This window comes from Perognathus longimembris, chromosome 3, assembly GCF_023159225.1.
Source record: "Perognathus longimembris pacificus isolate PPM17 chromosome 3, ASM2315922v1, whole genome shotgun sequence".
Lineage (NCBI taxonomy): Eukaryota > Metazoa > Chordata > Mammalia > Rodentia > Heteromyidae > Perognathus > Perognathus longimembris.
The window spans coordinates 83,209,168-83,221,678 of record NC_063163.1 but is presented as its reverse complement, the minus strand read 5'-3'; the positions used below and the strand labels follow the sequence as shown (position 1 = coordinate 83,221,678).

The 12,511-nt window shown below is 46.1% G+C and overlaps 1 protein-coding gene across 2 annotated transcripts in view; it reads left to right on the top strand.

Moving 5' to 3' along the window:
* The window catches only part of Fbxw8 (F-box and WD repeat domain containing 8), an 87,025-nt gene that overhangs the window by 26,059 nt on the left and 48,455 nt on the right, over nucleotides 1–12,511 (top strand). For both annotated transcript variants that reach the window (XM_048342882.1, XM_048342883.1), the window contains exons 3-4: nucleotides 1,871–2,035; nucleotides 6,048–6,136. In XM_048342882.1, coding sequence (XP_048198839.1) covers nucleotides 1,871–2,035; nucleotides 6,048–6,136 — 254 coding nt within the window. The remainder of the gene's footprint in view (nucleotides 1–1,870; nucleotides 2,036–6,047; nucleotides 6,137–12,511) is intronic.

The window sequence follows — 12,511 nt, the reverse complement described above, 5'->3', positions numbered from 1 at the left end:
GCCACTGGAGACACTGGTTCAGAAACTGGACAGAAACCTTGCCACTTCTATGCCTTCTGGCATCACTTCTCATGCTGTGGGTTCCATGCAAAGTGTTGGTGCCTACCAGGAAGTGGAAGGAAGGAAGTGATGGGGGACAGAATGGCTTGGCTGATGTGCCTGTCACATCCGGGGCTTACACGCCCATGCATGTGGTAGAATGTAGTGAAGGAGGCCAGCCAAGGTCACAGGGTTAGCATTGCCTTCACATGCTCTCCATGGATTTGGGGAGCTGCTAGGCTGATGGCTTTCACATCTACCATAGTGAGACGGTGTTGGTTTTGAAGGGTGCCTTGAATCCATGCTCGTTACGTACCCTGCTTTGAGTCTTTCACTAATTGCCAGAGAACTCATTTTGGCAGTCTTGTTTGCTGCTCTTACGGAGGAGCAGGTTTTCAGAGGTTTTTATTCTGTCACCCACAGGTTTGTTCCCTGTCAGTACTCTGTCAGCTGGGCAGGACACTCTTTTTTTTTTTTTTTTTTTTTGGCCAGTTCTGGGCCTTGGACTCAGGGCCTAAGCACTGTCCCTGGCTTCTTCCCGCTCAAGGCTAGCACTCTGCCACTTGAGCCACAGCGCCGCTTCTGGCCGTTTTCTGTATATGTGGTGCTGGGGAATCGAACCGAGGGCCTCGGGTATACCGAGGCAGGCACTCTTGCCACTAGGCTATATCCCCAGCCCCCTGGGCAGGACACTCTTGAGCAATAGAGAGTGTGCCATATATATGCAGTGCACGCTTCCTCCCTCTTGACACTTTCTCTTCTTACCTCTGACTTGAGGTCTGCAAGTGGCCTGAAGGGTGTGCTAAAGAGCATAGGTTCCCATAAACCTCTGGTCCCTGCTCTTTCAGTTCATCAGGACTTTCAGCTTTAAGAGGAAGGCCATGAACATGGAGATGGAGCTCTTGATCATCCTGCCTTACCCACATGTGCCACAGATCAGAATGGTTGGCTGCCCAGCTGGCTAGTAGAGTTCATCTGGAGCACTCTTACCAACTTTGTGCATCATCCTCTGATGACGTTCCCCTACTAACAGTTAAAACAGCCATTTCCTCTGGATATTATTGGAGTTTGAGCTTTGGGTGAGATGTAACATTAATTTCTTATTGTTATTTCTTATAGTCCTGGTTAACAGCTTGAGTGTTGTGTTAATTTTTTTTTTTTTTTTTTTGCCAGTCATGGGGCTTGAACTCAGGGCCTGTCCCTGGCTTCTTTTTGCTCAAGGCGAGCACTCTGCCGCTTGAGCCACAGAGCCACTTCTGACCATTTTCTATATATGTGGTGCTGGGGAATCGAACCCAGGGCTTCATGTATATGAAGCACTCTTGCCACTAGGACATATTCCCAGCCCTGTGTTAAATTTTTTAAAAATCTAAGATCTCACATGTAGCAAAAATTGAGATTTTCATAGGACCAGAAATTTAACTCAGTGGGTGCTTATTATTTCATTCAGCGGCCATCCTTCTCTATCCTCTAAGTTGGAGGTACGGTGCTATTGGTAACAGAGACTGTTCTGAAAAGTTGTGTGTTATAGTTCTCACATTAAATATCAGGTACTTTCGGCATTTTAGGGATATGTGTACTTCCTCTCATTTATTAGATAATAATTTTACACAAGTAGTCTAAAATGTGATATTACATGGTGGTACAACAATTGTGAAATCTTGAAAGATAAAACTGGAAACATTTGCTTGCGGTTTTTTTCTGCCTTGGAGTGTTTCACTAATGAGACATTTATACTGCCATAAACCAGGGCGGAAATATAGGTGTTGATTGATTTTTGGATGGCAAGGGGCTGCTCTAATTGCAGGATTTGACATTTGTGTCATTTTAGGTGAGCAAGACGTGGAAGGTGATTGCTGAGGACGAGGTGCTGTGGTATAGGCTGTGCCAGCGGGAAGGGCACCTGCCAGAGAATAGCATCTCTGATTATTCATGCTGGAAGCTCATCTTCCAAGAGTGCCGTGCCAGGGAGCACACGCTAAGAACCAACTGGAAGGTAGGTGGTGGCCACTGCCCTTTGCTGGGGAAGATGGACTATAAGGACACCCTAGGCCACAGGCCAAGCCTTTCCTTACAGCCTGCATCTGACTGCAGAGTGGCCCCTTGCACTTCTTCACCTGCACATGCACTGCCTCCATATGCACCACCTGCACATGCACTGGGAGCTGCATACCCCCCTGCAGGAGGGAGACACCGTGTGTGTGGCTCTGCATGCTGGCTGCTCTTCCCTCGCCTAATCCATTGGCTTGCTGCCCTAGCATTTATCACTTCAAGCCTCCCCAAAGCATTAGATCACAGTGAAGCATTTGCAGAGTCCTGTTTCTGTAGGGGATAACTGTCAGGAAGCAAGCTTCGTGGGGCGCGGCATGATGGCAGTGTATTCAGAGAATGGGGGTAGGCCCCTTCTCCTGTGAAAAGTCTCCCTGTGCTTGTCTGTCTCTGGTTACCTCATGATGATAGGCTTGAGTCCAGCCATGCCCTGTAAGTAGTGACTCTCTTGTTCAGGGTTGCTCAGTCCCCCTATTAGTGACATTGGGCCAGCTCATTCTTTCTTTGGGGTCTGTCCTGTGCATTGCATGATATTGGGCAGTGTCCCTAGGTCTGGATACCAGGAGCATCTCCATCCCCTAGTGTGACAGCTCAGAAGGTCTCTGGGCATTGACAGATGTCCTTTGGCACGGGGTGTGGGGTGTATGCGGAACTGTCCTAGTGATTGAAGGAGAATTTGTCAGGGTGAAGACTCCACCCAAGTCCTGCTGGCCCAGATGTGTGTGCATCCACAGAAGGTGGTAAACCCACTTGGAGGCTGTGTGCCTGCTTAGGTCTTGTGACCAACATAGGTGGGAGGCAGGCTGAAGGGCTGACAGCTGTTCAGACAACCTGGGGCCACATTAAGGCTTGAGAATTGGGGCAACTTGGGCCTTTCTGTCCAGAAAAGAGGGTTGCTGAGATTTATGAGCACATCCCCTGGCTTGAATTCAGACATGTCAAGGAAAGTGACAGCCAGGTGCTTTTCTTCCTCTTTGGTGGAGAAAAAGCCAGGAGGAAAGGCAGCGTGTCCTCACTTGGTTCACAGACCCAGCTCAGAGCACTGGGCAGCTCATAGCAGGAGCTTGGCAAGTTCTCTGCAGCCTCACTGCGTGCCTGTTGTGTCTCTAACAAGCACAGCGCTTCCATATGTGCTCAGTAAATGGCTGACCATGAGTGTACTGCTTAGAAGTGCAGGCAGTTTCCTGACACTGAACTATGCCTGTGTGGGTGGGATTTTAGATGATACCTTTGATTAAACATAATACCGAATAGTTTATCAAACATGAAGGCTAGCATTAGGGCAGGTTGCTTAGCCTCATTCGACATGCCTCCATTTTCTTACTTCAGGAGTCAACTAACGTAGCACCGTACTCAGCCCTGTCGTGGGGTGACCACCCAATGCCCCTCTTGCAGAGCCTGACCTACATCCTCTTCCCTGACACCACTGGCTCCTGAAACTCATGTGCCTTGGCACATGGAACAGCAGTTCTGTCCTGTTTAAGGTCAGCATTGGAACGGGTTAGACAAGAAGTTTGGTTTGGTACTTGCCCAAGTTCTTAGGTCCCGGTGTGTAGGGGATGGACCTGCAGTTTAGAGCCATCCTAGACATATGTAAGCTTTGGCTGCAGTTTTTCTCCTTCTGGCATTCTCAGACCTCTCTGTGGCTAGAGTACCTCGGTGTAGGATTGGAACTGAGAGGGGATAGCATTCATGTTCTACTAGAAGCAGGCAGATTTTCATCTCAGGACTGCTCTTCCTTTTACTTTCTTTCTCTCAGAGTGCTCTCACAGCTGACTCCCAGATCTTTTCTCCACCCCAAGTGGCTCCCCCTGGCTGGAGGCAGCTCTCTCCCTCAATTATAGACTGGACTTGGAATTAAGTTAGGACTGCTATGCAAATATTCTTGCCCAGTTTGAGGAGCTTATCTACTTCTTAAGTGTTGATTTTAATGGAATGAATGTCATTATGTCTATGCTAATAAAGTAATAACATAAGTAGCTGCCGCTACTGAACACTCACCCTGTGCCAAGAATTGTGTGCAGAGCTAGTGTATACTGTTTCTAACTATTGTGCCAGGTGCAGGTGCACACTGCTTCTAACCCTTGTGCTAGGTGCTGGTGCACACTGTCTCTAACCCTCGTGCCAGGCACTGGTGCATACTGTCTCTAATCCTCGTGTAAGGCACTGGTGCACACTGTCTCTAATCCTCGTGCCGGGTGTGGGTGCATAGTCTCTACCCCTCATGCCAGGCGCTGGTGCACACTGTCTCTTGTCCTCGTGCCGGGTGTGGGTGCACACTGGTACACACTGTCTGTAACCCTCATGTCAGGCATTGGTACACATTGTCTGTGACCCTCATGGCAGGCACTGCTGCACATGGTCTCTAACCCTTGTGGTGGGTGCTGGTGGACACCGTCTCAACCTTCATGCCAGGCACTGGTGCACTGTCTCTAACCCTCCAGCTAGACTGACCTTTAGGATCATGTGCTATTCTGGAATACCACTCTATTCATGCCTGCCTTTCCTTTCTCACTCTTCTCAGCCTGTAATTGGTATCTGTTTTCTAAATTAGAAATAACCATGGTAAAACAATCCAGAAGTCACCAAGGATATAGAGGTACAGAATGGAAAACAACCTCCCCCACTCCCATCCACTCAGCTCTCCTCATGGTGTCTAAGGGTTTTCCTGAATGATTCTTTCTAGGACACTTGCAGTCTTCTCCTTTAGGAATGTTTCCTTTTCCCTTTCTCAGTACTCATCTCTTACCTGATAGTGTTTTCATTTTAATTACAAAAAACAAAACAAATTGGTGGTAGTGAGGTTTGAACTCAGACCCTGTGTTAGCCAGGCAAATGTTCTACCACTTGAACCACAACCCAGACAAGTTTTTTGTTTTATTTTGAGTTCTTTTGTGAGTTAACTGATTATCTCTAAGCAGTTGTATGAACTGAACTTTATGCTTCAGGTGCTTCTTTACCTACTCACAGCTGCCTGAAAATTACCAGCCTTCTGAGGATCATGGCCATTCCTCATAGGCAGTGGTCTTCAGGGCAGGGTGTGTCACATATATCCCCTCAGTTTGGTGCCTTTCATGTATATGGGGGCCTGGACATGCTTCATGTGTTCATTGTCAATTTTATCCTTTTGACTGCCCAGATTTTTTGAATACAGTACATGCCATAGGAAACCTCTGTGGGAGAGCAGTGAATACAAAGTGTGTTTGTCTTCTAGCTATCCCAAGAATAGTCTAAACGCCATCCCCCTTTCCCTTGCACAGAATAGTGTGAACGCCATCCCTCTTTACCTTACACAGAATAGTGTAAACATCATCCCTTTTCCTCGTACATGATAGTGTAAACGCCATCCCCTTTTCCTTACACAGAATAGTATAAATGCTTCTCCCTTTCCTTACACAGAACAGTGTAAACACCATCCCCTTTTCCTTACACAGAATAGTGTAAACGCAGTCCCCCTTTCCTTACACAGAATAGTGTAAACACTGTCCCCTTTTCCTTACACAGAATGGTGTAAACGCCCCCCTTTTCCTTACATAGAATAGTGTAAATGCCATCCCCTTTTCCTTACACAGAATAGTGTAAACGCCATCCCCTTTTCCTTACACAGAATAGTGTAAACGCCATCCCCTTTTCCTTACACAGAATAGTGTAAACGCCATCCCCTTTTCCTTACACAGAATAGTGTAAACGCCATCCCCTTTTCCTTACACAGAATAGTGTAAACGCCATCCCCTTTTCCTTACACAGAACAGTGTAAACACCATCCCCTTTTCCTTACACAGAATAGTGTAAATGCCTCTCCCTTTTCCTTACACAGAATAGTGTAAACGCTGTCCCCTTTTCCTTACACACAGAACAGTGTAAATGCCATCCCCTTTTCCTTACACAGAACAGTGTAAATGCCTCTCCCTTTTCCTTACACAGAATAGTGTAAACGCCATCCCCTTTTCCTTACACAGAATCGCAAAGGCGCTGTGAGTGAGCTGGAGCATATTCCTGACGCAGTTTTGTGTGATGTGCATTCTCATGGTGGCGTTGTCATTGCTGGGTAAGCAAAACTATTTCCCTTCTCGTCTGCCCTCTGAGTACCAATGACCTGGTCATCCCTTCCTCAGCCATGGCATGTGCATAAGGTAGAGGCTCCATGGCTCTGTGCTCTGTCCTAGGAGCTGAGAGCAGCACATGGTGTGGACATGCATGGAGCGTGCCTGTGGTCCTTTTCTTTGGGTATCTCCTAGCTGCCCAGTCACTCCCATGGCAGGTCACATTAGGGTTTCATCAAGGCATACGCTTTGTATTTTATGAAGACATAAAGTCAAGCAAGAGTCACAAGTATTGGTGCACAACTGGACCAGCTCTTATCCTCTGGTTCTGAAGTCTTTATTACTTGGGGCTGTGGCCATACATAATCTTCCTTCCCACTGCAGACTATGTGCTGCTGTCTAACTCATCCAGAGCTAGGCTTCTCTTGTATCTCCATTGCCACGACATTTAATTTTAGTTTCTGTAGATTCCTTTGGCTTCTGATCTAAAGCCACTGAATTCTGCATGCTTTGGTTCAGAGGTTCATTCATGTATTTCTTTAGTGTATGACAAGAAGGTCAGCTAGCTTTCTGGATTGGGAAGATACCTTGAACCATAGTTTCAAACTGTGAACTTTAAATTGTGTACTTTAGAGTCTCAAATGTGTGCTAGGAAGTTGAGGCCAGAACTATTCAGCTTTGAGTCTGGATCAGTTCTGGAATGAATGAGCTACTTCAGGAAGGCTCCTGACTGCTGCAGACTCAATAAAAACAGCCTAGGACTCACACCTCCACCCTCACCCCCACCCCACCACCAGGTTCTTCAAAAAGCATTCCTTACAGAGCCCCATTTGAATTGAAATTCCAAATAGATTATTTAAATATTTTGTGGTAGACCTCTCCTCTCTCTCTCTCCCTCTCCCTCTCCTTCTCCCTCTCCCTCTCCTTCTCCCTCTCCCTCTCCCCTCCTCTCTTTTCTTCCTTTTTGTGCCTGTTCTAGGGCTTAAACTCAGGGCCTGGATATTGTCCCTGAGCTTTTTTGCTCAAGGATAGTGAGCTTTCTGGTGATTAATTGGAGGTAAGAGTCTCACGGACTTTCCTGCCCTGGATGGCTTTAAGCCATGGTCCTTAGATCTCAGCCTCCAGAGTAGTTGGGATTTCAGGCGTGAGCCACTTAGTGGCTTGTCTTTTAAACATGATATACCCAGGGAGGGATACTTTTCTTTAGCTTCTGTTGATTGGCCATAATGTGGAGGTTCTTGTCCTTTTTGAGAGAGCTATAGAAAGAAGTATTTTTGGAAAGATGAGTTGCTGGCACTCCATCCAGCAGGTTTTCAGAGTGGCTGAAGCTTCTGCCCTCATGTTGCCTCGTGAACTCAGCTCCTGTGGATGGCAAGGTGTTTCCACAGCACCATGAGCACCAGCACTTAGCACAAGGTGTTGTGTCCTTCCTGCTTGAAAAGATCTTCCTGGAGTGTAAGAAGATGCTGGAAGACAAAGTGCTGGTCTTGGACTCAAAGAGTCCTAAAAGATTGGAAATAAAGGAGACCCTTTTATCCCAAAAGCCAATTATGAGTTTCTTATCGGGACATGGAGCCCAGGATGGAAAGGAGAGGCAGGCGGGCCGGCAGCTTTCAGGCCGGCTGCCAGCCCTTCTCTCTGGTCTCCCTTTCCCTGGGGGACTGTGGATTAGGCCGCACAAAGCCCAGTGATGCCAGTGTTCTGGAGATGATTGGGTGAAACTTGAGCTGTGGGTTGGAAAGGCTCCTCACAGCTCCTCTTCTGAGAGAACCTCATAGTGATGGCTTAGCAAGAGATCCTTCAATCTTGTTTGTGTGTAGAACATCTTGTGTTTATCATTAAAATTTTATCTGGTGGTTACGATGCTTGTTTTCTGGGTCAGCTCTTGACTCCCTTTTCATTTGAGACAGCGTGTTTGTGGTTACCTCATTCCCAATCAATGTTGTATTCTCCAGGCTTTCTACAGTTATGCATCTCCAAGGAGCTTCTTAAAGAGACAGCGTCGCCTCACCTTGCTTTCTCTTGTCCTAATTCTCATCCCTTCTTTTTTCCTTTCCTTTTACTAGGTGAAATCTGCTCAGAGGCTTAGTTTTATGTAACTATAAACCAGTTTTACATTTAAGCCTATTAAATGTACTTCCTATTAATCGGTAGAGAGCAAAGAGTTGCAAAATACCTAGTTTTGTCCCTTTATGTTGTCTGTGTAGGTGTTAACTAGTTTGGACTCAGACAGCAAGGGCCTAGATTGACCACTGCAGTGAGATTCATGATTGACCCCCTCTTGGTTCTTCCTCACTTTGCTTTTCACACAAAACCAGAGAACCTTGAAACAGCTGCTCACTAACTCATCCCTGGCTACCTGAGCGCCTTGGAGTGGCCCCTGCCGGTCCCACTCACTGAGTTGGATTGTCCAGCACCATGTTGCCTGTATAGATGCGATGCTTAAGGGTTGGGTTTCATATTGTGTTGGCTCAAGATTTTAGTTCCCTTCCTTCTGTCTAGAGTTCTTTGAAATGTTTCCAAATTCCCCCTCATTCACTCCTCAGTGCCCCCTGCTTTCCCTTCTGACCATATCTTTCAATAAAGTTGACACAGAACACAATATATAAAATCCAGCGACTTTTAATAAATCCACAAGACCACACCTTCCATTGTCTAGTTCCTGTGGATATTGAACACTTGGAACACTGTGAGAAAAGTGTCTTCCTTCCCTGGGCCTTATGGCTCCTCCTGTCCTGTCTCCTCCCAGAGGTCCTGTCCACCCCGCCCTGCTCCCAGTGTCTAGAGCTGTGCTTATCTGCAGCACAAGGAGCAGCTCATCACACCACCTTACAGTCCTCTAGGCAGCTCTGTTTTCTGCACAGCCACAGGTATTCTTTCCAGTCAGCATCTTATGAAACTGAGGGCACACTGTTATTTCTGGTAGTGAGGAGGGAGATAGATTCAGGAACATGGTAACTTGAGGGATGTTTGGAGACTTTAGGTAAACTGAAAGAAGTTGAGGGCTCAAAAGCATTTCAGGATATTTCTTAATCTGGAAAGTCATAAAAATAAATTCCTCTAAGTCCAGTCATTCTACTTATAGGACTCTAAAAAAATAATCAGAACGCAGCATAGTGGAAAAACAGACTCTAATCCTACATACTTCCAAGGGCCTCACGGTTTCTTCAGTAGGTATTTGTAGTACTAAGAACAAGCCTCGCTCCATAGATGATGTCATGACTTAGACATGCCCACACAACGTGGGTCTCTTGTGAGTGCGCCCACATGTTCTGCGGTGTCCCCTATTAGCACGATGCTCAGAACACATTCATTCCATTGTAAAGGATGCATAGTGTTACTGTTCACTATTAGGCAAGTAAAGGAGAAAATTAGAATATAATTATTCAAGAAATTTTGCAACAAAGAAAAAAGTAACCTGAGTAATTCATTAATTTAGTATGACGGAAAAGGTAGGGGAAAATGTAACATAAGCTATGATTATATTGAAAACCAAACTATGTCCCCCAGCTATAGCCATTAACAGAGGCAAGCTGTGTTAATGGAATTTAGGTGACTTTCTCTTCTCTACCTTCTAACATCTTTGGGAAAAAGAAAAAGCACTTGGGGTGTGCTGGATTCAATCCTTGGCACCAAAAATAAAATAGTATGTTTTTTGTTTGTTTGTTTTTTTGTGTTTTTTTTTGGCCAGTCCTGGGCCTTGGACTCAGGGCCTGAGTACTGTCCCTGGCTTCTTCCCGCTCAAGGCTAGCACTCTGCCACTTGAGCCACAGCGCCGCTTCTGGCCGTTTTCTGTATATGTGGTGCTGGGGAATCGAACCTAGGGCCTCGTGTATCCGAGGCAGGCACTCTTGCCACTAGGCTATATCCCCAGCCCAAAATAGTATGTTTATCACTGAAGAAAAATAATAGAAATAATAAGTATGGCTACAGCCCAGTGTTTTGTGATGCTTCGACCATTCCTGGTCCCATGCCCCTGTCACATTTTTGAAAATAGGAGTTGAAAACAGATGAAGTTTGCACAACCTGAGGTATGCCCAGGTAGGGTGTGCTGTAAGACTGAAGGAGAAACTTAGGAGAGAAAGTCATGTCTGGGCTCCTTGAGGGTCCATGCCTGCCCTGCTGCATTAAGCTGTCAGCCCACCAAAGCTTTTATGGGATGCCCAGGAGTGTGGTGGTGTTTGGCAGCAACCCCTCTCCTTGCCATTACTTAAGATCTCTGGTCTGCCCTTTCTGTCCACAGTAGAGGACCATTATCCCCCTTTGTATTTAAAAAGTCCCGAGCGCCCCTCCATGATGAGATTTTATTCAGTAGTCCAAAGTTTGCCCTTTTCCCACTGCTGGGGAGAACATGACATGGCATACACATAATGAAAGGCCGACACCTCCTTGGCGGCTTCATGAACTCTGGCTGTTTCAGCTTCCAGGCATGACCCAAACTTGTGTGTTTTCATCAGCACTGTGTGTCCGTACAGCCTGGACCTTGGTCAGGAGGGAGTTCATTTACCTGCAGGCCTCAAGCGGAATCTCAGTGCTCTGGTTTCTGTGTGTGAACTTTGAATTTCTACTTTATTCTGCTTTATTTTGTCTTAGGGCACTTTTATCATTTCCAGATTACCAGTTTAAACATAGTTCTCACCTGAAACTTAAGATACCTTGCTGTGAGGTATTTACTTTCTCTGGTAATTGGAAATGTACCTTTATATTGATTACGGGCCATGTCACAATGTGAATAGAGACGTTGATCTGAAGTAGTAGGTATTTTGCCCTGAATTTTAAAGTATTTTCCCTCAGGACCTGATGCTCTCAGGGATAGTATGCCTAACCCTCTGCTAGTTTTGTGTCAGTGGGTAGCAGATCATTTCTCTGCCCCACCCCAGAAATCCTGAGGCTCTGTGAATAGATCGGGATGAATTTGTGCTAGATAAATGTCACCCATGCTTACACTTAACTCCTGACATGCTTTCTCCTTTTCAGAAAATGTCCTCTCTTGACAGTTTTCCTGTCGACCTTGTTGTGTATAGATTGTGTGCTGTTGCTTATTACCACACTGGGCTGTTTCCCATAAGGAATCCAGTCATTACCCGTTAGGGACCTCTTCTTTTCAAATACTTGCAAATTTACTTATTTATTTTCTGTTGTGAGGGATACATGCTCTTCTAGTAAATAAGTCTGAGGTAAGCTATTGATAAGTAACTTGAGAAGAGCATTGCATTTATTGTATCTTTAATGAAGGGGCTTGAGAATGTCCTTAATAAATACTGGTGAACTCATGACTGCATTTACCCATCTCTGCTCCTCTAAGGAATAGCGGGAGGGGCCATGGCTACAATAACTCTGCATAATCATCACTGACTCTGACTCTATTGATTGTGATTAACCAAGATGTATGGAAAACAGTTTTCAGTGCATAGTGCATGTATCTCGTAAGGTCCATTAAGAGGTTCATTATTTTTCAATTGATGCGTCTTAAGCCCTGCTTGATGTTTGCTCTGGTGCATTTCCACAGAACCATGGCACTGTGGGCTTGAGTTCATTTTGTTAATTGCATCGTCCAACGCAGTCATGTTTCATGGTAATAGTAAATACTCTTGCTTTATCGATTTGTAAGCTTGGCTATTGCTGAAGAAGGCAAGTGCATAGTTCTACCAGATTATTTTTCTTTTGGTGATATGGGGTTTGAACTCTGTGTCTTGCCCTTGTTTGGCAGGCATGCTACTGTGTGAGTCACACCTCAGCCCAAATGGTCAGTTTTTAGGACTTCTGCGTGCTAACAGCATGGGCCTCTGCATAAGCAAGTGCTTAAGCAAGCCTTGTGCCCACTTCAACCTCGAGCTGAACTTAGTAGATTCCATTCTGGCACCATGCAACGTGGGTGCACGGGTAGAGATAGTGGGCGTGAGTTCTGCCTTGCTCTTGAGTGGTTATAGGTCAGTCAATAAATGCTGCAGCTCGTGGCCATTACAGAGCACAATTGGAGATGCCTGAGTGGGGGAGAACAGGAACGGTCCCTGGGTCAGCAGCAGACCAGGTCCTCCTGGAAGTGCTTGTCCCACTGAGTTTGGGAAGGAGAGTGGCTGGATGTGTCCAGGAGGAGTGCTGTGCAGGGCAGAGTGGCTGCCCCTCATTCCTGAACCCACCTTGCTCAGAGATAATCCACCATGGCATGTATTTCCTTGGTGAGCTGGGTGGAATACGTCTTCAGAACCCTTTTCAACACAAGGCTCTGAGCAGCTGCCACCAAGTTTTTTGGACTTAATACCTAAGAGAAACTACTTGCTGTTCATGCCTTGAGATTGCTCTGAGTACAGGATCAAGAGTAGAATTGGGAATGGTCCGAGATGATCCTGCAGAGGGCGAAGTTTCACTGACCGAGTTGT